General features: G+C 43.5%; 1 protein-coding gene and 1 long non-coding RNA gene across 3 annotated transcripts in view; one reads left to right on the top strand and one right to left on the bottom strand.

Moving 5' to 3' along the window:
* Positions 1-1,977: 1,977 nt before the first annotated feature.
* Positions 1,978-9,221, bottom strand: SELENOK (selenoprotein K). The gene is made up of 4 exons (XM_074199177.1): positions 9,092-9,221; positions 4,113-4,203; positions 2,804-2,884; positions 1,978-2,068 (listed from the first exon to the last, which is right to left on the bottom strand). The coding sequence occupies exons 1-4, from the start codon at positions 9,108-9,110 to the stop codon at positions 1,978-1,980; spliced, it is 282 nt and encodes a 93-aa protein (XP_074055278.1). The 5' UTR covers positions 9,111-9,221.
* A 151-nt stretch (positions 9,222-9,372) lies between these two features.
* Positions 9,373-27,183, top strand: part of LOC141496629 (uncharacterized) — a 72,307-nt gene continuing 54,496 nt past the window's right edge. For both annotated transcript variants that reach the window (XR_012471072.1, XR_012471071.1), the window contains exons 1-2: positions 9,373-10,096; positions 25,221-25,301. This is a non-coding gene — a long non-coding RNA (uncharacterized LOC141496629). The remainder of the gene's footprint in view (positions 10,097-25,220; positions 25,302-27,183) is intronic.

Here is a 27,183-nt window from a genome sequence, read left to right as displayed (position 1 = left end):
CAGTCCCCTGAGATGGTACAGACAGATTGGCTAGAACAGAGCACCTGGGGGTGTTGGCAAGTGCAAGGTGCCAGGGAAAAGTTGTTCAGAAGCGTCTGTTGTGGATCATAAAGGAACCGGGGAATGACTGAAGCTTCTGGTGCTGGTAAGTGGGTAGGCCTGGGAGAGTTCCAACAAGGCAGGAATGGAGGCAGAAGGGAAACCTGGAAGTTCCATTAGGAGGAGATAGGATAATTAGAGGTGGTTTCCTTTGCAATCCTAAACCTGTTCTAAGCATGTAAAAACAATTCTTCTGAGAAGGGATCCATGGCATCAAAAAAGATTGATCCCTTCTCAGAATTGTTTTTACATGCTTAGGATTGCAAAGGAAACCACCTCTAATTATCAAAATCTTCTGAAAAACCATAACAAGTTTATGAATCCTTAATGAGGTGGCTATTGCAGTAATCCAGGGGAGGAGGCCAAGGAAGAGGACCTGATCAAGGAAGGTGAAGTTTGTATGAGAAGCCATAAGGGAATGAGTGAATGGCCTTCAATGGTACAAAGCTAAGGCCACCAGTGGTTAGAAGAGGGGAAGGGAGGTGGCTGAGAAGAGCCCCTTCCTCTGAAGAACACACTATTTAAGAGATAAGACAGGGAGGGAGGGAGAGAGAGTATGAGAATGTGTGAGTGTGGCACTAATGCAACTAGACACCTGGGTTTGTTTCATTTGATGTGGTGTATGTCTCTTCAGAAATCCTCCTTATTGCAGCTACCTCTTAACAAGCACCCTCCCAATCTCGCTGACAAATAATACTTCATTATTCAAAATACAAAGATTGCGTTTAGCCTCATATTTTGTGAGGCTCCATCTTGGATGTCTTCAGAATACAGGTACCAAGTCGCCTCAGGATCTTGGGGATCTGTGCTTGCTACAAGCCCAGCCTACTTCAAGTACACACTAGGTCATGGTTTTTAGATGCAATCTTTGGAACATGTTTGAGGGTCCTGCAGATCCCCTATGGAGCATACTGAAGGGAGCACAATGGATTCTTTGAAAATGAAAGCAAAATAGATAATGGAATATTACATAGGAAACTGAAAAGTGCCATGTGATTTATTCATAAACTAAAGCAAACAATGGAACAAATTTAAGAAAATGAAAAACAAAGGCCATCCAACAGAACAATAAGTCTTTCCTGAACTTAAATGTCTTTGTAGTGATGGTTTCCCCCTCAAATTCAGGGGCCTGATACATTATCAAACAAGGCTGAATAAAGTCAATGCTTTGTAAGCTGAAAATATTTACTATTGGGACTCCATTTAGGCTTTTCACAAACTATACCAAAATGAGAGATAGTCAACATCTACATTTATATGATTGCAATCAGTTACACCGGATCCCACTGGGTGGGAGTTCCCAGCACAACATCATCAGTCTGTACAGTCACAGAGCAATCCTCCTTCAGACACAGAGCTCCAAGGCCAACACTTGATACTTCTCCTCTGTCCATGGGAGGGTGTGCCTGGCAGCCTGCTCCTCAGAGCAGGCATTTACCTAGCAAGGGGGGGGGAAAAACAGGGTTAGCAAACATTTCACACCCAAGGAAGGGGCCACCTGAAGACATTTCTGAGGCAGTAAAATGAGCACACTAACCAAATGAAACCAAACCATTTTGGCATAGTCAATTTAAATAGGAATTTAATGAGTTTGGTGAGAAGCCATAAGGGAATGAGTGAATGGCCTTCAATAGTACTAAGCTGAAGCCACCAGTGGTTAGAAGAGGGGAAGGGAAGTGGCTGAGTCTCTTCCTCTGAAGAACACAATTCCTCTAAGAGATGAGAGAGAGAGAGAGAGAGAGAGAGAGTGTATATATATGGCTAATGCAACCTATCTTGCCAAGGGTGGTCCTCTATTAACACATACCGAGTAGTCAAATCAGGAATTGTTCTAGAAACAAAAATGCTTAAGAAATAACAGATGACTTAGGGAGCCAATTACCTGCCTCATCCACCGGCCATTGGAGGAGGACTGGGGCCTTTCATGTGATTTATCCGGCCCATCTTTCTTCGAGGATTTCCAGGAGGCCTATTTGGAAGAGAAAAAGAAAATCATCCCCTGTGTAAATGTGTGTGCTCTCAGTCTGGATGAAGCAGCTTCAGGAGAAGCTTGTAAGCTGTTCTGAGGTCGTCCTCCAGGCTCCAAGGTGTCCCTTTTGTTTTTGCTTTCACATATAGGACACCAGCCTCAAAGCATAGTGGGGAAAAAAAAAAACCAAGTGCCACCAGTGAACTGGCCAAAGCTGTAAGGAGGGTGGAGGGGCAGAGTACAATGTATTCATGCAGAGAAACAGGGTTCAGGTTTATCTACAAGCTTATTTGCACTTAACACATCTAGTAGCTGGGTGGCCCCACAGTACAGAGTACTGAACCTTTAGTCAGGAGGCATCTTTCTGAGTTCAAATTCAGCCTCAGATTCTCATTAGCTGTTTGACCCCAGGTAAGTCACTTCACCCTGCTTGCTCCTCACTTTTTTCAGCTGTAAAATGAATTGGAAATGGCAGCGGCAAACCACTCCAGTATCTTTGCCAAGAAAATCCCAAAATTGGCCCATGAAGAATTAGACTGACTCCAAAAACAAAAGTTAAAATGTAACAATCCTTACCAACCCCCCAACTGACAAAAGAGGAAACTGAGGCCCAGGTCATTAAGTCCTTTGCAGAGCTGGGGTTTGAACCCAGGTACTTAGCCTGTAAACCCAGCCATCCCTCCACATTACCTTTTCTCTCAATTTAGGTATTTTGACTTTCAAAAAGTAACTTACCCTCTTCCATCATCATACCGGGAATCAGATGAACCAACGTAGCCTCTTCTTTTCACATCTTGCTGAAGAAGGCTCTTGAAACTGAAAAGGGGAGAGGAAATGAGAAAGCAGAGAATAAACCTTTAAAGTAGGTATCAGTTTCAATCATACTTCCTTTTGGATCATAAACTGAAGAAACGTTTGATGTTAAGGCTTGCTAGGAATTAACTCGTTAGTCTAAAATTGTTTTCCAGAGTAAAGTCACTCCAAGCCAAGCAGGCCTAGGCTCTGGTAGATGTGAGTCTGCATCGCTTTGAAAGTGGCTTGACCTAAGCACTCCACAAACACCAAGAGTGAATTTATCTTTCAAAATGAAGATTTGAAGAGCCCACATTCCTCAGGCCTCCTTACACCCACCCTGCGGACATGAGGCCTCCAAAACCTTCAGATAAAAATTCAGTTATTCTTTATTGCTACTGTATAAATCAAAATGCATTAATATGCAAACCAAAATACAGCAGCCTGGAGGGAAACCTCAGTGGTTTACATGAGCTTTGAGGGTTAAAGATTATCTCTTTTTTCCCTTTTCTTAACCCCCCCCCCCAAGGTGGAGCACATTGGCAGGCATTGAAGAAATGCTGGTTGAGTCTGCAGGTGTTGGTACAGGATAAAAGGAGCCCAGATGGTCACACTGTCACCCTTAAACTCACTGCTTTAGAGACCAATTTTAAAAGATGGTTCAAAGTTACCAATAGTTCATGAAAAAGCAGCAATGAAATAGATCAAAAATTTACTTAGAAAAGAAAACCTGAGTTTTTGACAGATCCTATCACAAAAGCATCATTGCATTTCTTCCACTTTTAGAGGCTGTATTGTGGAAAGATTACCATTGGACAGCTAGGTCAGGCAGTGGATAGAGTATTGGTTCTGGAGACAGGAGGACCTGAGTTCCAATCTGATCCCAGATCCACTTAATAATTACCTAGTTGTGTGACCTTGGGCAAGTCACTTACCCCATTGCTTTGCAAAAACCAAAAAAAAAATTACTCCTATTCTCTGACACTAACTCTGTGGCCATGGAAATCAATGGGCCCAATGTAACTTTTGAGGCAAGTCTCAGAGAAGAAGGGCTATGACACAATCCCAAGGCCCTAAGTTTAACCTGGCATCAAAGACACAGGAAGGCTGCCAGTGTGGAGGATTTAAGGGGTAAAGTATGGGAGGGAAGGTCATCTGAACACTGGAGGAACTGGAGAACCACACATTTGACAAAGTCACAGATTCACCACACAGAGAAACCAAGTCAATAGATATCTATAGCGATACTCACAACATAATCACAAAGTCTGCGATTCCCCAAAAGAGATCTGTTATGAATGATAAACTCCATAGTGACCGATTCCGGCTGTCTAAAACTTGTCCTACAATCAATGATAGAAAAACAAGATCAGCAACATGCTCACGGAGAGGTTATTTATAACAGGTGTTACACTACAATGTCCCAATATCCACTTCATTAGTCATCAACTCCTAACAGATGCAGGTTTCCAAGTGTACATTCTGCCCATAAAATGTAAACAGGGGAAGCCCTGACAAAGTCCCAGATCTTTGGGGGTGGGAACTGAGGTGATCATAACAATGACTTGCAGAATCTGACTTCCTGGTATTACATTACACACACACACACACACACACACACACACACACACACACACACACACACGGGACTATTTGTTCTTCAATAGTGAACCCCAAGCTAGATGGGAATAAAAGGGGGCTTTTGAGAAGAGGCCACCAGCTAGCCTGCATAGAGGGATCCTGGGTTCTCCATGGTGTAGGTCAACAGACCAGAACACCACATTGCTTTGAGCCTTCAAATCCAGGCCTGGGTTCTCAAAAATTGGCCTGCATTCTCCCTTAGATACTTCCATACATAAGCTCCCAATGGCCCTAATACCACCACACTTTGCCTTGATTCTTTTCTCCCTAATACTCCTCTACCCCAACTCCTGGCCAGGAACCTGTTGAAAGCATCTGTGCTCTCAGCAAGATTGAAAATTGTACCCTATGGTGTTGATTGATCATTGCCTGTGAGATAGAGGGCTTCACTCACTCAAAACAAAATCAATCCCTTTGTGGCCCTTGTATTCTCCCTGGTCTCAGAGGACTGCCCCCAACCCCAGGATCCCTCAAGTATTCTACTTAACTTCTTCACTGAGTCCTCAGGCCAGGCTGGCACCTGGAGTTTCACCATGGGTACCCCTGCTTTAGGGCATTCTAGTGTCTGACTTTACTTAGGTCATTCCCACTTTGCTAACAGTTCCTTGGGCAGGTTAAAGGGATATGGAACTGCCAAGCACTATTGGACAAAGCTACCAAAGATGGACTAAATGGACCCATTGTAATCATGCCAATAAACCTTGAAAAAAAAAAAGATTTTTTAACAGAATCAATGACTTTTCTTAAAATCTGTGCTTTTGAGAAAGCAAGGGCTGGGCTCAAATCTTTTTCAAAGGCAAACAGCAGACAAAAACAGTAGTAAAATCTGTAGCCCTAAGGAGGAAGAAGGCTCTCCTAATCCCTGGGGAGTCTCTAATCTGTAAATATTAGAGAGAAACAAAGAGAGACCTGGGGTTGGGGGTTCCAAAAACAAACCAAAATAAATAGTTTGGGGTGAAGAAAGGAGAAGTGTACAATTTCTAATAGTGATTGGGGCACCATAGAAAAATGCTTTTTCATACAGGGAAGGGGTAGTGGATAAAGGTAGTATGAATCTCACTCTTATTTGGTCTGAGCTATAGTTAAAGTTCAAAGTTGGCTATCCAGGTAGAAATTCAATAAAATAAGCAGGGGACTAGGCCAGGCAGGGAGGAGAACAGGGGAGGGGAGTTGGGGGGAGGAGGAGACAAGTCAAAAACAAACTAGCTAAGGGAAGGGTGATGACAAAGTAAAAAAAAAAGATCCAACCCAGTGATGATTTGGGTCCAGCCTAGAATAGGGAAGAGGGAACACCCTGGGATCTATGGGGTTGTTCTAAGCAATATAAACTAGATACCTACGGCTGAGTTCGTTCTTTTTTTTTTCCTTTCTTTTTCCTTCTGAAGAAGTGGGGAAAAAAAGAGAAGAAGTATTACAACAGATTTGATAGTGGGAAAAATTAGCTTAACAGTCCTAACTGGGAATGGGAATAGGGTGAGCTAATTCTAAATCTATGATCTTCTATAGAGTGAACCTGGGGGTGGAATCCAGTAACAATTGGTTATTTACAAGTTCAAATAAAATATTCACAAAGGCCTAACAACAATGAGTTAAGAGAATTTAGTACCACTCTGCAGATTCCAAAAAAGCAGACATGGTCCCAATATCCGAGAAAGACACCAGGTAAAACAGATAGTCTAAGAGTTTAAGGCCAGGAGGACCAGGTGAAGAAAACGGGGGGGGGGGGGGGGATTTGGTCTGGAAAAGAGAAGGTGGGAAGGCTGTGGTTTCTCTCTCATCAAATATGGGATGGACAGCCATGTAGAAGGGGGGGGGCAGCTCTCCTTTCTTTGAACTCCTTAAGAGGAGTCAGACCCTCATTGGATCCACTGGGGGGAATTCTTCTTAGGACATTTTCGACTCAGTGGCAACTGAAGTGTCTTTTTTCTTCTGAAATCCTATGGGTCTATCTGCTGCCAGTCACTGCAAGTGGGCAGAAATGGAGGAGCCTCTGGGCCCTCAGTATCCAGAAATCTGGACTCTGGGGGCCCTGCAAGGCTGCCCATTCCTGGTATAATTCCTGGAGGTCTGGCTTCCATGACCACATCTACCTGGGCCTTCATCTTCTACTTGCTCTCTGGTCCCTCCCTCTTCAATCCCAGGATCCATCTCTTCAAGGACTTTTTCCACAGCTAAATCTCTTTGCTATAAGGAGTCTTGAATTCAACTGCTACTTCAGGATCTTCCACAGAGAAAGTCTTTTCAGGGTCCCAGCTCATTCAGTCTCCTCCACGAATTTTCCTTTCCTTTCCGCCGCCGACCCCTGCCCCGTCTCTAGGAATCAAAATTCCTCAAAGCTTGGTGCCTGATCTTCTGACTTCTGAGGTTGATTTCATCCACTTGCAAACAGTGTAGACTTTTACCTTGCAAATAAATGAGATGGTTTTTTAGGCTTTGGGCTCCATTTCTAGCTAATGGATGGACATCTGCATCCAACTCAAGACATTCAAAACCAAATTCAGCACCTGTTCCTCCAAACCAGCTCCTCCTCCTGATACAATTTCTGTTTAAAGACACAGTGAGCTTCCCAATCCCCCTAATGCCTGAAATGTCACTTTGGTCTCTCTTTCCTACTCTTACTCCCAACCATTTTTCAAATCTCTGGAATCCGTTAAAGATAAAATGAACTGCCCGATCCCCCAATGCTTGAAATCTCAAGTTACATTGGTCTCTCTTTCCTACTCTTACTCCCAACCGTTTTTCAAATTTTGGGAATCTCTGACATCTGGTATTTCTGTCCCAGTCAAACTTCTGCCAACGTAGTTCAGATCCCCAGAGTTGGAGGGAAGAAGCCAATGAGTCTTAATCCTCCCTAACCAACCATCGCCACGGTGACCAGCAACTTTCATGAAAAGAAGACCTCCAGGGAAGCAAAGCTGGTGCTTTGTCTCCAAGTTGCTTTGAGCAGTTTTTGCTTTTCTTAAAGTATGGATTGCCTCTCAAATGCTTTTAAGTTCTGCTCTCTGAGGCCAAGCAGCCCAGTCCTGGCAAGCCTTGAAGACCGCTATCATGGCTCCAAATTTTCCCTTCACTAACATATGCTTGATTCCTCCCACTAGCTCGTCTAAGTATCTGAAGGATTTCTCTTTTCACTGACCCAGTTGCAGGCCTGCACATCCTTCATGGTAATATGGGACCAGAAGTGAGCATCATCTTTCCCAGCTGTGGTCAGACTGGGGCAGAGAAGAGAGGTTCCCTCCTACCCCCTCTCTGTCTCCACCAAGCCACACTTGCCTTTCTGGGTCTTCCAATTCCACCGATGACTCACACTGAGCCTGGAATCAGACTGTTTTCGGACAGAAGTTCTCTACAGCCATACTTCTGGTTTTTTTTAACCAAAATTCACGGCTTATTCAATTTTACCTTTATCTCTCCCTAGCCTGGTGGGTGTGACCCAGTGCCCTCCCGGCTTGAGGAACTCTTCGATGCCATCCGACGTCAGATATGGGTGGCCGTGTTGGGTTCGCGAGCATCTGGTGGCATCATCTGTTGCCAGCAGTCAAGAACTTCAGCGTCTCCAGAGGCCAGTCGGGAGCACGGACGGTTTTGTGCTGGGTGGGTACACAGGCCACACACAACCCATCTCACAGGGACCACAGACGTGAGGTGCCCGGCCTTGGGGACAGCACTGACACTGTCTGCTTTTGGGAAGCTCTCTTCTCTTGGCTCTCTCGGGGCTGAAGTACACAGCCGGGGCATCTGGGGGCAGGACTGATGCGCTGAGGCCGGCGTCCGCCCAGGCTACTTCTCCTTTCGTCCGGCGGGGCCACCCCTCGGCTCACATCCGGGGATCTGGCCCGGGCTGCTCCCCTCAATTCTACCACGGCCAGCCCCCGCGGGGCTCCCTGCCTGCACACTCCCTGCTCTGGCTCCCGGCTCACCAGGCTTCCAAAGCACGACCCCCGAGCCCGGACCCCCGAGGGCCCGGCGGCTCGCGGCTGCCCGACACGCCGACAGCTGGGCCTGGCACTTGCCACCCTTCCACGGGCCTTTCCAAAGCGGACTACGGAGCCCGCCCCGCGGGCCGGGCCCGGCAGCACCAGGCTCCCGTGGGGGAGGCTGAGGCCCGGGGAACGCTCCGGCCTCCCGGGCCGGCTCTGGGCACACCGGGGCACACCGGGGCACACCGGGCCGGGGCCAGGAAGGGTTGAGGAGCCGAGTCAGCGCGGGCGCGCGGGGGAGGGGCAGCCGGGCCGGCTCCGGGACCTGGGCTCCGGGACCTGGGCTCCGGGACCCGGGCTCCGGGACCTGGGCTCCGGGACCCGGGCTCCGGGACCTGGGCTCCGGGATCTGGGTTCGGATCCCGCCCGGCCGCACCCCGGCTTCCAGAAGCCCGTGAGCAAACAATCGGCCGGGGCGGGGCGGGCGCCACGGGTGGGGGTGGCGGGGCGGGGGCAGCGGGACCCCGGGCTTCCCTTCGGGGGGCTCCGCCCCTGCCCCCCGCGGCCCCCGGCCGAGGGGGGCCCGCGCCGGCGGGGCCGGGGCCTCGGGCGCCGCTTCCGGGCAGGCCCCGGGCCCCCGCCCCCCGGCCCCGCGGCGCCCCTCGCTCACCGTTCGAGATGTAAACCATGGCGCCTGGCCTGCCCTCCGCCCCTGCCCGCCGGCCCGCCTGCGCCCGCCGTGCCGCGCCGCCGCCTCCGGTGGTCTCCTCCCGGCTCCCGCGGCCGCGCCGGCGCCCCGCCTCCGCGGCCTCCGCGGCCGCCACGTCACAGGGCGCGCCCTCACGCAAGAGCCATCTGGGCGGCGCCCATTGGCTGGACGGCCGGGGGCTCGGCCCGGGGCCGCGCATGCGCCGCCAGAACGGCCGGGCGTCGCTACGGGGCGGAACCGGAGGGGCGTGCGTCGGCGCGTGACCGGAAGTCTCCCGGGGAAGCTTCCGGCGGGTTCGGGCGCCGAGGCGCGCGCAGGCGTCCGAGGCCGCGCCGGAAGCCGGGCCGGGCCCCGCCGCTGGGCTTCGGGGCGGGGCCGCGGGGGGCGGGGCCCTGAAGGCCCCCTCCCCCCCCCCGGGCCTCCGGGGCTGGGCCCCCAGAGCCCCGAAAGGCGGGTCCCGGCGGGCCGGAGCAGGGCGGGGCCGCGGCCCGGGTAACCATCGCCGGCTGGAAGCCGGGCGGAGCAGGGGCGCACCCCGCAGGCTGCAGGGCGAGCTAGCGGAGCCCGAGCCCCTGTAATGCGGGGAGCCCGAGCCCCTGTAATGCGGGGAGCCCGAGCCCCTGTAATGCGGGGAGCCCGAGCCCCTGTAATGCGGGGAGCCCGAGCCCCTGTAATGCGGGGAGCCCGAGCCCCTGTAATGCGGGGAGCCCGAGCCCCTGTAATGCGGGCTCCTCAGGGAGGAGAGCGGGGCCTTGACAGTAAGTAGCGACCGCGCGAGGGGCGCCCCGGGCCGCCTCCCGCCTCCCGCCGGCCCCCGCGGTCACCCCCGCCCTGCTTCAGAGGCGGGTCCGCGGCGCCGCGCCTCGGCAGCGCCCACTTGGAAGCCGGCCTCTGGGGGCCTGGTTGTGCCTCCGCCCGGCTTAGAACACCTGTTGAAGGCGCACCTGGAAGCTTACAGAGCAAAAGGTAGCCCCGGGCCTCAGCGCGGGAAGCGTGCAGACCCCCATGACGTCACTGTCTTCTGCGAGGGTCCCGCTGCGTCCCCGGGACAATTCCGCCTGCCCACGCGGGCCCCGCCGTGTTTCTGTGTCATTTCAACAATAACCTCTATGAGGTGACAGCTGCACAATAGAAATGCAAAACAGCCTTTGACAATGAGCCCCTATCAGGGGTCATTATTACTTTGTAAAATAGGCTTTGGGTCAGTGCAGGATTTCATGGCTATTAGGCTAGAAGCCATTCTAAAAGATGCGCTCAGGGAGCCCCCTGCCATCCCCTGGCTCACACGAGTTTTTGTCTTGGGTTCCAGGGCAGTCTGGTGTTATTGATTGTATGAGAACCTGGAAAAACTCCCTGTAAGTAGTTCATTTCTCCCCACAAATACCCCTCAGTTTTGACCACTTTGTCACACGATTTGATATTTCCATGTTAAAGATCCAAAGAATAGCAGTTTCAGGTAGTAATTGAGGAAGGGATAGGCTTCAACGTGTTGTAACCAGGATTAAATCAGTTTTCTTCTGATCCTCCCCCCCAAGTTTAGAAACAGGGAAAGAAAAGAAATTGAGACAGGAATCCCGGCTAGGAGGGCTTTGTGTTCTTAGGAAATGGAGGAAAAGAGAAGCTGTGTCCTGGACTTGTTTTTCTCTTCCCAACTGCCCCCGATTCCTTGGCCTACTCCTGTCCTGGCCTTATTCAGCTGTTTCCTTTGACTGACCCCATTCCAGGCTGATGATCATCCAGTACTCCTCGCCCACCCAACAGACCTGCCCACCCTTGCTCTACCTGCTGCATGGGCGGGCTGAGATCCTTTTTCCTCCTCTGTCTTTTTGTTGTGTTGTCACTGGGAAGAAACCCCCTGATGACTGGAAACTGTAACCGGAAAAATAGGTACCCATGTTCACCTTTGAGCCTATGAGGCCTCTAGAGCAGCACTTCTGTGCTCTCTGGAAGCCAGGGTGGGGTGAGATATGAATTAGTAAAGAATATCTTCTATTTTTTTAATGAGCATGTTATAATCTGTAAGCACACAGAACACATTTATTGTTGCCTTTTTAGTGAATGAAAACTTGTCAAGATTTTCCTTTTATTTCCATCTCTATACAGAATTCCCATACTCTTGACAAATCTAAATGATTAGTTCTAATGAAGGACAGTGGCACTAGTAATATAAAGAGATAATCCATACATCACTTGTATTGACATTGGAGTCCTTTATACTTTCCTAATTACTTTGTATTTAACCCAGATCTCTAGGACCTGAAAACCTCCTGCCACATTGACATTGAACAGTGAATGATTCTTGGTGTGTGACCATTCAGTCAGTCCAGAATTCATCTAACCTAATTAGGTAGTCCAAGACTCTCCATCTTTGCCATAAGAATAATGTGAGGTTTTTTTTTTAAAAAAGCTTTGATGGTGTTTAAGCAAACATTATCTTCAGCATTTCTCTCACCTTGCTATTTTAATGATTGTCCCAGAAAGGAACTAAGGTTAGTCTGGTTGGACTTGTATGTGATGAAGCTCTTCTGGCTCATCATAAGTACCATTGCCCTTTCCGAATTTTCATTGACTATTTCTTATCCATTTTAAAACTTTACCAACATTCAGAATCAAACTCACTTGACCTTTTCCTATACTGCCCTTTTCCTATTATCTCTCATGGTTTTGATGTTAGAGATAGTAACTCAGCAATTCCTTCAGAAGTTCATCTGGGCCATAAAAGGCAGCTAAGTGCTCCCCATATTATTATTGTCTGCCTTATCCACCTGCCTCAGGCATGGTGGTTCTCTCTGCAGCCATCTACCATGTGGGTAACTGAGTTTGTAGTTAATTTTTAAAAATTTTGAACTTAGCAAATATCAAATGAGTATTTGTATATACATAGCAGAGCAAAAAAGGATTTACATCAAATATGTGGAATTTGCTTTTGTGAAAAGAATAAACTCAACTTGTAACTTCATAAGTGTCCTGCTTGTCCTTTTCTGTGAAATTTTTTTTGGGGGGGTTGCAAGGCAGTGGGATTAAGTGACATACCCAAGGTCATACAGCTAGGTAAATTTTTTTGGGTGTGAAACTGGATTTGAACTCAGGTCCTCCTGACTCCAGGCCTGGTGCTGTATCTGATGTGCCACCTAGTTGCCCTTTTCTGTGAATTTTTAGTAAGGCTGCTCTCATGTAACAAATGTTCATAGTCAGACAAAAGAAATGTCCACCCTGGCCACATCCAAACAGTGGTCTCTCTCAGCATCACCTGTCTTTGAGGAGGCAGGTAGTATGGATCATCATTAGTACTTTAGAATTGTGGCTAAGTGATCATTTCATTTATCAGCAACCTTAAATCTTTCAAGCCAACAGTTGATTTATTAAACACAGGCACTGTGCTAAGCACATGAGAAAGGCCTAGACAGTCTGTCCTTAAGGAGCTCACATGTTTTGGGGGAAGACAAAAGTGAGGACATCTATGTACACACAAGATATAGACAGAATAAACTGGAGGTAACACAGAAAGAAGGCACTAACATTAGAGGGGACTGACTACTTAAGGCTGTTTGCAGAAGATTTCAGTTGAGACAGAAGCCAGAATGCAAAGACCAGCAAGGAGGGAATTCCAAGCATGATGAGTTGTATGAATTTTATGATGAATAAAGTGAATTCAGTAACTTCATGTAATAATTTTTTTTTCAAAATTTGGGCTCCAAAATTAAGGTGCATCTTATACATGGGGAAATATGGTACTCTAAGGAGTTGGGCAATCCTCAGCAATCAGCAGTATACTTTAGATACTGAAGCACCAATTGTGTCCTCCTTGAAAATCAATCACTTCTTTTTCATCAGCAATTCTTGCCTCTTGCTGAATCACCTTTGTGGACACAGGAATTCCAATGGCCCTTTCAATCCATCTCTTCAATTCCCTCTCTAACTCGGCCCATTTTGCTGACATGCTTCTCATGGCTTTCTTCTGCTGGGGCATTTCTTTTTCCTGAAGCCAGTCTTGGACTGTTTTCTCAGCTGGAGGAGGACCAAACTGAAGTTCTGCAGCATGAATGCCATTCATTTTTGCAAACTGGATCTTTTCTGAGTCATTTCTGGGCAGAACGTGGTCACACATCACCTAATATACCAGTAACAAATGTGAAATAATGAGTGTGAAGGCAATAAGCATGAAAAAGCAGGAAATGCAAGGAAGAAATCTATAACCAAAAAAAACACAAAACTATAAGCACTGGATAAGACGAGAATAGAAGCCAGAGAAGAAGGAAGCCATGTCCCAGCAGAAGACCAAGTGGTGGCCTTCATCCTCTTTTTTGAGCCTCCTCTGGTTTTACAATGCTAGAAATTTCAATGGAGTACCAGCTGGCTTCCAGGTCAGGATCCTGCCACTGTAAATCCAGATGGACTCCTCTTTCCGACATACTGCCCTTTTATACATTCTACTGAGGGATGTGATAATTCTCTTAGATAAGTAAAGTCACCATAGGTACTTTATCAGTACAGAGGAACTCTGAGGTGGGGGCTAAGTATTGAAGGAATAAATCAGTCTTGAGGAGGTTGGGATGGAACTTTTATTATTTTGGGTATCCCTAACACCTAGCAAACAGCTGCATAATCAGGACTTGTTGATTTGATAGAAAGAGGTGAAGCTTGAGCCAAAACTCAAAGGAATCTGGGTTTCCAGAAGGTCAAGAGGAGGACAGATAGGTTACATCTAAGTATAGATATCCAGCATGAATTACCTCCAGAGAGATGAGGCTATGAGAATCTAGGGAGTCATTTACACACAGATGACCATGGAATCCTGGAAACTGATAGTTGAAGAGCAGGGAGACCTTTTAGATAAGACTGGCAGGTGACCCTGAAGAGGTGAAACCCCAAGTATGGTGTCAAGGTGCAGTTCCTAGCAGAATCACCTGCCCGATGGTCCACAAGTGGCCTTCTGTGACAAGAGGGGACGATTCCTTCAATCACCAATCTCCTCTGTGAAAGTTCAGTGACCTGCAGAGCAATGGCTAATGGACCCATGTCCAACAGCTCAGCTTCAAACAGACCAGGATAGATCACAGGACATGCCACACCCAGGGGAGTCCCAGTGAGAGCGATGGGATGATGTCACCAGGGTTCACGAGTGGCCCTGCAGAGATCTACCATTGACTTTCCCATCTGCACATGTGGGTCATTTGTAGGCTATACATGTTTTTTTGTGTGTATGCATCACACTCATGTAATCTTCATGCTCACTTTGCCCATTGATGGTGTATATGTTTGTGGGGGAAGGCAGTGTGCCCCACATTTATTGCTCTATTTTTTCTTCCTATCCTTGTTATTGTTATCATCGTCATTAATTTTCTTTTTCATTAAATGTCTTTCTTTTGAACTAATTGTGCCCTCCAAATGACAAGAGAAAAAGTTAACTTGTCAGTCAATGAAAACTCTCTATGATGGTTTTGAGAAAATACAAATTGGCCAAGGATCTGGGAGAGGTGATTCTGAGAACCCCACACATGTGAGAGTGGGTTTCCCAGGTGATGTACATAAATACAAATACTTTCAAGTGAATTACATATGAATGAAAGCCTTGAATTTTGATATTATTTTAGAAAACAAGATTTCTAGGGGCAGCTAGATGATGCAGTGGATAGAGCACCAGCCCTGGAGTCAGGAGATGAGTTAAAATCTGACCTCAGACATTTAGTAATTGCTTAGTTGTGTGACTTTGGGCAAGTCACTCAACCCCATTGTCCTAAATGAAATTAAAAAAAAAGATTATTATACCACTTAACTTTATTGAACAATAAGGTAAAAAAATGCAGTAATTGCTTTTTATTTTTTGCAGGGGACATTTAATTACTATTAATATATTTTTTTAGGTTTTTGCAAGGCACTGGGGTTATGTGGTTTACTGAAGGACACACAGCTAGGGAATTATTAAGTGTCTGAGGTCGGATTTGAACTCAGATCCTCTTGACTCCAGGGCTGGTGCTCTATCCACTGCCCCACTTAGCCACCCCCTATTATTATTAATATTGTCTGAACATAACTTTGTTGGCTAACCCAAGCTTATGGTAGAGATCAGTTTGACTTGAGACTCTGCCCAATGACTATAGGAAATACTTGGAACCTAGAGAGCTCTTGGTTTTGGAAATATCCAAAGAAGGTGTTTTGGGTTCCCCAAATTATTTTGAATTTTTATTCTTATCTGCTGATATGCATCTTAAGGAATCTTAACTGTGTACTTCCTTTTTCTAGGAATTATATGTACAGTTCATGTGTTAGGACTGTACACACAACTTCTTTCTCGCTTCTTTGCCAAAATATCCAAATGTCCAAAAAAATTCTTTCTAAAATTTTTTTCAGGTTTGGCAGTTTGTTCTCAATTTATACCTTAAAATAAATTTCTAAGTGTAGTATATCCATGACCCCTTAATAGTTACTTCTTGTATATCCTCATCTATTCTCTGCTTGTTCATACATCTCTATACTTTAGAATATGTTTTTCTTTTCCTTTGGTAACACGGAACAGTATGGATGATGCTTCTGACTTTGTATTATTAGAAGTATCTAATGTATTACTTCCCCTTTCTTTATAAATTAATTATTAACAAATCATTAGGCAATGCTAATATTTGTCAAAATGTTAAAAAGCTTTGCTTCATGAATTTTTGTTGCATTAGAATTCTATCCTGTGATTTCATTATTATTTTAAAATTCTTTTAGCAGTTTATGGATATTTTTTATTTTTTTAAGATCTTTTATTTCATTTTCTTAAATTACTAGGTGTTAGATTTGTTGTCATTAGCATTTTGATCAATTTAAAAATTTTCTTACTCATTATTAGACTTAATGAGTATGGTAGGCTCTGAAAACATTATCAATATTACCTGGAAAAATAACAGCATGAATGGAAGATATTTAGAGTAGCCCAGTTTCAGTTTAGTATAGCACAAGAGAAAATATGAGATAAAACTGGAAAGGTTAGCTAAGTTATAGGTGAAGGGCCCTGAATTTTGGGCAGAGTGGTTTGTAAGTACTTTAACTCAGCAGGCAACACTGAAGATTCTGGGACCTTGGAAGTAGCATGGGCAAGGAGAGCTAATGTTGGTGATTTCTGGGATGCAGTGAGCCCTTTGAATTTTCCCTGAGGTAAAATAAAGAGATGCTATCTTATCACTACTTTGACTTCTTGGATGGGATCTGAGGAATCCTTTCATCTCCGTTCTCAAGATGCCTTCATTAGGAGAGCTTTGTATTCATAAAATTTTCTCACTACATGAAGTGAGATATGACCAGAAAAAAGATTGATATTTTGGGATTGTTCCCCAAGACTTAATTGGAACCACATTACCCAGATCCTGGAGATTCTGGACTTTATGCCTAAAGAAAATATTGGATGTAGGGAAAAATAGGTGTTAGAAGATTTGTATATAGGAATGTTCATTTTCCCCTTCTGGTGATTTAATAAACCCCTTAGAAATAGGTTACTGTGATTTATTCATCCCCCTTAGTATCTGCTAGGTGTCATGCATAGTAACAACTTAATAAATACTGGTTTCCTGAAAGATGGTGAGGATATAGGACCTTTTCCTATGATCCCTATGCTAGAGTATAAAACTGAGAAGGTGGCTTCTAAAATATCCTATGAAAAGTTCTTTTCCCCCTTCACTAAATGGATGATCTTTCATATACAGATTGGAAGGAAAACATTTGAAAATGTATGTGCTTTCTGACTTGAATATCTGCACTTTTCAGGGTGTTGGAGGCAACTGAGTCTTAGAGGAGGTGAAGATGGAAGCAAATGTTTCCAATTGATAGATTTAGGAGGAAAGGGCATCTAAACAATGAGGAATTTAACCAGCTCTTTAGCTAGATAGTGGTGTTATAAATGGCTCATGAATACTTGGTCCACAGTGATTAAAATGGTTTTTTATTAAGACATCTTAATAAGTGGCACACCTCTCTTCAGAGGTGAGGGGCCCTGAAATCCAGAACTACTAGGTGTTATATGCAGTTTGAAAGGCTTTGTTCTTGCCCCTTTGTGCCAATCATTGACTGGGGTCACAATCTAATTGATATAATTTGGCCCCATATGTTTTCCTTGCCCTGCTCACTAATGAGCTATCTTCTAGAGCATATGCAATGGAGAAGGACACAGATCCTAGGTTAACTCAGTAGTAGCTGGGGCAAACCTGGCCTAATCTTAGTTTTGATTAGATTGAGGCCAAGTTTTTTGTCTTAACTCAAGTACCTGCCCATGACAACAATGCAGGCTTTGTAATGTATACTAACAATTATCCCTTCACATTTATTTTTTTAGGTTTTTGCAAGGCAATGGGGTTAAGTGGCTTGCCCAAGGCCACATGGCTAGGTAATTATTAAGTATCTGAGGTCACATTTGAACTCAGGTCCACCTGACTCCAGGGCCCATGCTCTATCCACTGCACCACCTAGCCACCCTTATCCTTTCACATTCTTGTGGAACTCACTCTTATATCTCTCACGGTTGTCAAATTGATTTTGTTAAGTGTTCAGATGTCTTAGATTTATTGTTCTCTGAGGTCCTACCTTATACATGCTTAGTTTATGTACATTTGCTGACTCCTTAGAAAGTAAAGACCCTGAGGGCAGGGATGGATTTTTCTTTATCTCTACAGTTCTTAGAATTATGCCTGGTAGTAGTAATTGCTTAATAAAGATTTGTTCTTTGACTACAATTAGGATTCCTTCTGTATAATTTCTTTCCCCACCCATATTTTTTCTGGTTTTGGCAAAGATGGAGAACTGTACTCTTTATCCTCTGAATTAATCTTTCATTCTCTAGAAGATGATACAGTCATTGCCTTTTATTCCCCCTTTGTCTTCCCTTTTTCCTTCTCTTAGCTAAATTATTTCATTTTTTAAAAACTGGCTTAACTTTCCAATCTGTAATTACTGAGAGGAAGCCTGGCATAGTGGATAGAAAACTGCTTTCAGGATCTTTAGACTATCTCTGACACTTATTGATTGAGTGTTATCTATAAAGGAAACAGATCTGCTGGAGTGAGAAAAGACTTAACACTTTCTTCATGGATCTTGCAGGACATGTGCGTCCCACCTAGTATGAGGGACAAGGTGGTACAATTGTGTCTGTTATATAGTTTTTAGAAACCCTTTCCTCTTCCATATGGAGTTTCTTAGGCTTTCAGAATTTGAGTTACAGATTGGGATTCTTTCTAAGCTACTGAGTCAGGTTTGGGGTTAAAAACCTGGTTATCCCACGACAGGTCTCTAATATGATCCTCCCATCATACAACATGTTATGTTGATGAACCTCAATCATCACAAGGGGTAAGTGGGATAGCATTCAAGTACCTAATTGCGCAAACTCAGTTGCATTAGATCTAGACCTCTAGGTCACCCCTTGACTAGTTAGGGACTAGTTAGGTTCCTTCTTTTTTTTTCCTTTTTATTTATTTATTTTTTTTAGGTTCCTTCTAATTTTAGGTTTATCATCCTTGGAATGGGATTAGGAAAACTCTCCTAGTTCTGTGATTTGCTGGAGCCATTCCCCTTTTGTAAGGGATTTCATAGGGAGCCTCTACCCTATGGAGACCAACAATACCCCACATTCCTTCCATTGGGGAATTCATTTAGTTTTGAAATGACAAGTCTGGTTTTCTTCCCCCTCTAGTATAGTCTTTGGAAATTTCTTCTCTTCCTCCTCCTTCATCATCATCATCATCATCATCATTCCATTCAAAGATCCTTTCCTAAAGGATTTGAACCCATTTTTGCACACATAAAGTAAAAAAGTCATAAATAAACCTCCCAGTACTGTATTCTTTAGAGACCTCTGTAGATTGAACAGTTTGGAATTTTATCTTTATTTTCTGAAGTATGTCATGATACTAATTGGCTTATAATTGCATTAGTAAAAATATATGATTTAATTTCAGTGGGCTATCATCCAATAAATATGCATACTTTTAATCTTAGATTTTCAGCCTCATTATGATAAGGGGAACTTTATTTCATGCTTTTTTTTATAAGGATCCTTATTTAGCAATCTTATTTGCTGGAATAGCTGTTGCCATAGAACTAAATGCAAGGGAATACTGAGCCAGGTTTTTAACCCCAAACCTGAATCAGTAGCTTAGAATAAATGCTCCCAATCTGAAACTATCATTGTTACACCAGAAAAACCTTCTGAAAGAGCCAGAATTTGAGTATCAGCTGTCTTCCATCCTAGAAGGGGAAGGAGAAGCCCAAGGGTGAAAGCATAATGGAGACCAGTGGGCCTTGGCTTTACTAAACAACTGCTTTAATTAAGGCATCCAAACAACCTTCCTCCACTTACCACATTGTAACCAAGAATTTTGTGTGCAAGGCAAGGACAAGATGTGCAGAACAGTAGAGGTATAGGGTGGGAGGAAGCATTCCCTTGTGGTGGAGCTGTTGGCACCTTCTACCTCTGTGACAGAGAAGCAAAGCCTGCTGTTTCCTCCTTAATTATATAATGATGGCTCCACCCACACACATACCCTAAATCTGGACTTCTGAACTTGAGAACTTAACTGTGAACTTTTTAAAGAAATTGTTTTGATAACTGTAGTTTTATAAAATTGATTTTCTTTATAACCCTAAGCATTTTATTCATTTCTATGTTTTTAAGCACACTATTCTAAGAAGAGATTGTTTTCAGACTTCCAAGGGCTCCATGACACAAAAATGATTAGGGACCTCTGTCTTAGATCAATTTAAACAATTTAAGACCCTGTCAACAGCCAGGTTAGTTCCTGAAGGTTCCTAGGTGGTGATTTTATTTTCAATTTGTTCTTGCCATTTTTTGACTGTTTTCTAGTAGTTTTGAGATCTCTGCCTTTGGGATACATTGGTCTTTTAGTTTTTGTCTTAAAATATTATAATTTTGATTTACTGCTTTTCTGTTTTGAAATAAAAGGTCATCTCAAAGGAGAGAGTTAATTGGTAACATTGTAATATTAGGATTGTACTCTCAGGGCCATAATTAAATTTAAAATATATTCTAATTTTTTTTTAAGAAAGATTTTTATTTATTTTGAGTTTTACAATTTTCCCTCCTATTCTTGCTTCCCGCCCCCCCCCCCAACAGAAGGCAGTCTGTTAGTCCTTACGTTGTTTCCATGGTATGCATTGATCTAAGTTGAATGTGATGAGAGAGAAATCATATTCTTAGGGAAGAAACATGAAGTATAAGAGATAGCAAGATCAGACAATAAGATATCAGTTTTTTTTTTTCCTAAATTGAATGCAATAGTCTTTGGTCTTGGTTCAAACTCCACAATTCTTTCTCTGGATACAGATGGTATGCTCCATTGCAGACAGCCCCAAATTGTCCCTGATTGTTGCCTTGATGGAATGAGCAAGTCCATCAAGGTTGATCATCACTCCCATGTTGCTGTTAGGGTGTACAGTGTTTTTCTGGTTCTGCTCTTCTCACTCAGCATCAGTTCATGCAAATCCCTCCAGGCTGCCCTGAATTCCCATCCCTCCTGGTTTCTAATAGAACAATAGTGCTCCATGACATACTTATATATACTACAGTTTGTTAAGCCATTCCCCAATTGAAGAACATTCACTTAATTTCCAGTTCTTTGTCACCACAAATAGGGCTGCTATGAATACTAAATTTTATTTCTTTAAAAATTAATTTCTGGGGCAGCTAGGTGGCACAGTGGATAAAGCACTGACCCTGGAGTCAGGAGTACCTGGTTTCAAATCTGGTCTCAGACACTTAATAATTACCTAGCTGTGTGGCCTTGGGCAAGCCACTTAACCCCATTTGCCTTGCAAAAAAAACCCCCTAAAAAACATTAATTTCCTAAACTTAAATTTACTAGAAAGAAACATGCTTTCTATGCCATCTTGACACCTTTCATGAATTATCTTGTGGGAAATAGACTTTAGTTCTGAGAATTAATGACCTGAATCCATGTTTGAAGGATATATTCTAGGTTTCAACCTAGAATACAATTAATATGCATAGCTTTTGCTCAAAATACCTGGGATGACTGTGTCTTTTTGAAAATCACTTGGATGAGCCATTAATAGCCATATGAAAGATTGCTACAGATCATTATTAGTGAGAGAAATGCAGCTCAGAACTAGTCTGAATCTTCACCTCAAACCCAGCAAATTAATAAAGAATACAAAAGATGGTACAGTTGTTGTCTCTAAAGGTGCTTAAAGATTGACTGAAATGAGTGCATACTTGGAGCCAGTATTGCTGGGCATATCCCTCAAGGAGATCTAAGACAGAATGGATCCATCTATACCCAGATTATTTATAAAAGACCCTTTTACAGTAGCAAAGAACTGTGAATGGAGTGGATGTCTATTGATTGGTTGGTTGTTGGTTAAAGCAATTATGGAATATGAATATGGTAGAATATTCTTGTTCTGTAAGAAATGATGAAGATGATGACTGCAGAGAAGCATGAGAGGACTTATAGTAACAGAGGTAGAACCCGTCAGGAAACATTGATAGAACCCAAGCAATGTGTCAGTGCAACTACTGGATCGGTCTTCATTCTGAAGGACCTGACCTTTGAACTGGGGAAGCAAGACATAAAAACACCTGCAGAATTGGCTAAACTAGGAAAACAATAGACATTGACTGTAACAATGCAAGTGGAGAACCCAAAACCATCCTGATCCCTAAGGAACTATAATGATCAAGCTTATCCCTGAAGACAGGATGAAAAGAGGCACAGAGGTAGCAAGCTATGAATGTGGAACACTGATTATGCCATCAATCACAGGTCATGTGTGGCTAGTTTTTCATCTTTTATTCATTGTTATGCGGTATGAGTGGCTTTTGTGTGGGGAGAGATCACAGTATCTGGCACATAGTGGGTGCTTTGTAAGTGTTTATGAGATAAATTTAGGTCTTGGAAGAGACCTTAAAAGTTGTCAAGTCCAACCCCTTTTAGAGATGAGGAAACTAAAGCAGACAGGGTCACAGCTAGTACGTGTCTGAGGTAAGATTTGAACCCCAGATCTATTTTCCCAACTCCATGTCCGGCACTGGTCACTAAACATGTTACCTTTGGTGACTATATTGCCTCTCCAGATAGATTTGGAAAGGAAGGTGATGTTAAAATGAAATGTTATCAACTACAAGTTTTATAAAGAAAGAAAAGCACTTTGCTCAATAGAAAAAGCAGCACTTGGGGCCTAGGTCCAAAACAGAACATTTGAAAATCAATGACCCAGGACCCATCTTCTGTATTCATAGATAGGCCTTGTTGGATCTTTGAAAAGTTCAGATCAAAAATAGCTTTTTCAATGAAATTTCAGTTTTGTTTATGCCGAATCAGGTCTTTCCAAAGATCATCCAATTTCAAACTGACTTCTCTCCTCCAGGATAATAGATTCCAAGTATTCCCAAATGGTCCTGGATGACAGTGAACATCTGGCCAGATGGTCTAAATGGCTCTGATCCTTCGCACAGGCAGCGTGTTGTGAGTGCTTGTCTATACATTCACATATGCTTAGGAGTGGAGAAAAACCCAGTGCCGAGAAGCTCTGCTTCAACAATGGGGTAGTTATCAGGGGAGCCCCAAAGAAAGGGCCAGAGGATGGAGCAAGGTCATAGGAGGAGAGGAGGAGGGTGCTCCTTCTTCCATTTTCACCTGATCCTGTTCTCTTATAAACCAAACAACCGACCACTTATTCTCAGTAGGAGTTTGTCTTGCCAAGAAGCAGCAGGGAGCCCTAGGAATGCAAACATTTTCTTTGTGTTGTTTCAATCTGTATCTAAACGTGATAGGCTACTGTGGAATTCAGGGTTTAGTGCTTTTGTGTGTAGCATTTCTATTAGTAGTAATAAAGGTGCAGGGTTATTAATACAGAAGAAAGTATTTTTATATCTGAAACCACACCTGTTCCTTTCAGTCAGGATATGATTTCACCTGTTTTTGTCACAAACACTGAGAATATAATTTTAATAGATTCCTTTAAAGTTTACTGAAATCTTTTAAATTCATTTCTAGATATTTCCTTCTCCTACTTCAACAAAATTTATCCATATAATAAAAAAAAAACCAATTCAGCTTAGAAGGCAGGATAGTGTGTCTTTTGTGACAAGCTTGGTTGTTATAATTTCACCATGTTTGGCTTCAAGTGAACATTTGTCATCTTTGCGCATATTGTTTTCCTGGTTCTTCATTTGGCACCAGTTCATATGAATCTTCCTAAGCTTCTCTGAATTCTTCATAGCCACCATTTCTTATGGTACATTGATATTTCTTTGCATCCATGTACATCCATGTACTATTTCTTACTTAATCATTCCATAAGCAATGGGAAATTATGGTTCAGGATCATATTTCCATGGATAGAGGACTGAGAATAATTCAACAAGCATTTACTTTTTTTTTTCTTTTTCATGTGTCATCCTCTGGGGAATAGTTATTGACTGCTTTCATTCCTGTCTCACCCATTAACCATCGATGTCTCCCAAACTGACCTGAACTCACTCACTCTCTCTCTCTCTCTCTCTCTCTCTCTCTCTCTCTCTCTCTCTCTCTCTCCCTCTCTCCCTCTCTGTATTATCTCACATGGTGATTTCTCATCTCCCATGTATTTAGTTATTATCTCTCTTGGACGATTCCCACAATCACCGTTCTGAACTGCTATCCTGAATCACTAATTGCTTGTTGGAAATTTTGAGCTGAATGTCTTTGAGGCAGTTCAAATGTAATGTGTCTAAAACAAAACTTATCATTTCTCCCCACAAACTCTTCCCATCTCTGAACTTCCCTAACACGTCAAAGGCATCCCAATGATCCAGTCTTACAACTTAACTATTATGAGAGATAACCCAGTTCCAGCACAGTGACACAGTGATAGAATGTTGGTCCCGAGTTCAAATCCAGCCTCAGATACTTTCTAGCTATGAGGCCCTGGATAAGTCACAACCTCTGCTTCAGTTTTCTCATTTGTAAAATGAGGATAATGCATCTCCCACAGTGGTAGCAAGCATCACATGTCCTCCCTCCCTTCCTCCCTGGTGTCACCTTCAACTCTCAATCAGCCCCCAAATGGGTCTTTTTTTTCCTTACCACATTTCTCCTATATGTCCTCTTTTCTTCACCCACATAGCCACCCCCTTAACCTTCAACATGTTCTTTTATTGTAACAGACTTCAGTTTATTCCCCTGCCTTGAGTCTCCACTCCAGTCTGCCCTGGACTCGACTGACAGTCTTTCCTAAATCAAGGGTCTGAATGTTTCAGCTCTCAGTACATAACCTTGGTGACTCCTTATAACCTTCAGAATCAACCAGATCAAGTTATACATGTATATTTACCACATATATCAACTCATGTCTGGAGATATATGGAATATGTATATATACACACATTCACAAACATTTAAATGGAAGTATGTGTGTATGTATGTATATATAAACAGAGAAATATAAATGCATGTGAATATTTGTGTATGTATATGTATAAGTGTGTCTTTATTTCCATATTTCCCAGGGGTAGGGATTATAAACCAAGAACATGAGAATCCCTCAGTGTACATACCTTCATCATTTGAGGCACCAGGGATTCTCATGTTCTTGGTTTATAATCCCTACCCCTGGGAAATCTGGAAATAAAGACATACTTATACATATATACACAAATATTCACATGCATTTATGTTTTTCTGTACACACACACACACACTTCCATTTAAATGTTTGTGAATGTGTGAGTCCCTGACATAGGTTATGTTTATAAGGCCATTTTCACAGTACAATTAAAGATACAAAGTTTATGCTACTGACATTAAACGACTGGATGTTTGGTTTGTACTCCTCTGGCTGGAAGATCAATTTGCCAGGATTTAGTCAACTGTCTCTCTATTGTTCCTGGACTTAATTAATGGTCACTTGGTATGACTGAGAGGGAAATGCCATTTTATCTGGTCTTCAATCAATAAAGAACCTGAACCCACAACCCATGAATTATCTAACTGGGTATGTGGTCTGTGAATTTCAAGAAACTCAATTTTTTGTATTTCCACATCAACTCTGAATGAGTATCCTTAGTTTATAACCAAGAAATTATCATCCTTTTTGTTTTCAGATGACTGTTCTATACTTCCTACCATTTTCTTCTGAGAACTAATGAGTCCTGTGTTGAACATTACTTCAAATCAGTCACGAGGTAGGTACTCTTAAGAATGGCCACACTTTCTAGACTGATAGTCGTTGTACAAAAGGTACTGCCCTCTGGACAGTGTCATGGCCCCCCCCCCCCCCCCATTATGGCCAAAGTTTACTCCTCAGGTTCATCAGCTGTTCTTCCTTATCAGGTCCTGGAACCTGATTTTTAATATTTTCACCCACTCTACTCTACTCTATGGCTGCACCAACTTATCCAGGGGACTCTCAGTCTCCTATTCTGTGCCTTTCTTTTGGCTATTCACTGTGCCCAGGATGTTGGGATACACACACACACACACACACACACACACACACACACTCACACCATAATACAGCACACACATGTGTGTTTACATGCATACAAGACATGTATATAGCTATTTGTACATGCACATAAAATACATCTATGTGAATTCACATGTTTACACATATGTATCCATAAAGATGTGGAATATACACATACCCCTCAGATCTTCAAGTTTCTGTATATACAGTATGTGTGTGTGCACATATTCATATCTGTTAATGTCTGCCTCAGCCTCCGCTTTCCTGCCATGTTGCTTCAATGATTTCCTTTGCCAAAAGGCATGATTTTAAGCAAGCTATTTAAATAGATTAGTAAATGCATGACCGATGCAAAAGCATTCCTGGGCTGTAAGACACCAGGCTCTAATTCAATCTCAAGACAAGCCCCCTGAGATAGAAAATACTTCGAATCTGTTTCTAGGTCATTTTTCCAGCTTATGGTGTGCCCAGATTATGTTCTGGTTCCCAGGACCACAGGAATTAGGATGTGGTCATAGATATTCCAAATCCCAGCTACAGCACACGAAAAGGAAAACAATATAGCTTGCTTGTTATGGTGGGTTGAAGTCTAAAAGGCCTCTTATCACTGTTGTGGGGCTACATAAACTCCTTAGGGTCCTGTGGTCACTCCTCATTTGTGCAGGCTTTAGTGGAGTTCCTGCCCTCTATTCTGGTAGCCTCACATTAATTAGGGAGGGTTATTTCTAAAAAAGACTCTTCAGGCCAGTGCAGCCTGGAATTCAGGTTCTTTTTGTCCTCTTTCCATCTTCAAAGGTTTGTCCTAGCTTTGTTTCTGAGATTACCATGTGCATCTGTCCATTTGTTGCCACTGATTTGTTTCTTGGGTTTGGCTCTGTCCTGCGATAAATCAGGACTCAGACTCAGGAATGCAGGTTTTGGAAAGAAAATAGAGATTTATTAAAGGAAGTTACAGCATATTAAGAAAGTGATAGGAAAGTTAAAAAGAGTTTAAAGAGAAGACCACGTGGATTGCTGAATGAATTGGTCAGGCCAGCTGGCCAAGGTTCAGCAGGAGACTGGAAAGTCCAAGGGACTAGTCCCTTCCCTGATCTCCTTAAATTCTCTCCCAGAGTCCATGGGAGGGGGTGGTAACTTGGGAATGACCCAAGTCCCTCACTGGAGATTTTGCCTTTTTGGGAGGGGTCTCTTTTGGGTGGTCTTCCAGGGCCTGTGCTCCCTGGCTGCCCACCAGAAAAACAGTGCAATCCAAATAAGGTTAAAAGTCAGGCCCTCATGTGTGGAAGGAGAAGGAAGATTCCCTTTACGTTGCAAAAAAAGTTTGTCTCCAACTGATCTCATCACTCCCATGCCCAGGTTTCTCTGCACCATATCAAGTAAAGACAAGATACCAAATCGGTGTCCTGGCTTAGGACTGAAACTGCCCAGTCCTTAAGCAGAGTGCACTTGAAGTACTTAATAAATATTGATTAACTGATTGATTCCTAGCCCCTTCATTGATTTAATTGGCATCTTCTTTTGTCCTCCCCTTAACAACTAAGTGGTGCTGCTTGTCAGAGTTTGCAGGTTTAAAGTAGAAAGTGGAAAGGAAGATTTAC

The sequence above is a fragment of the Macrotis lagotis genome, chromosome 8 (genome assembly GCF_037893015.1).
Source record: "Macrotis lagotis isolate mMagLag1 chromosome 8, bilby.v1.9.chrom.fasta, whole genome shotgun sequence".
NCBI lineage: Eukaryota > Metazoa > Chordata > Mammalia > Peramelemorphia > Peramelidae > Macrotis > Macrotis lagotis.
Note: the sequence above shows the minus strand (reverse complement) of the source record. Positions and strands in the feature narration are given on the sequence as shown.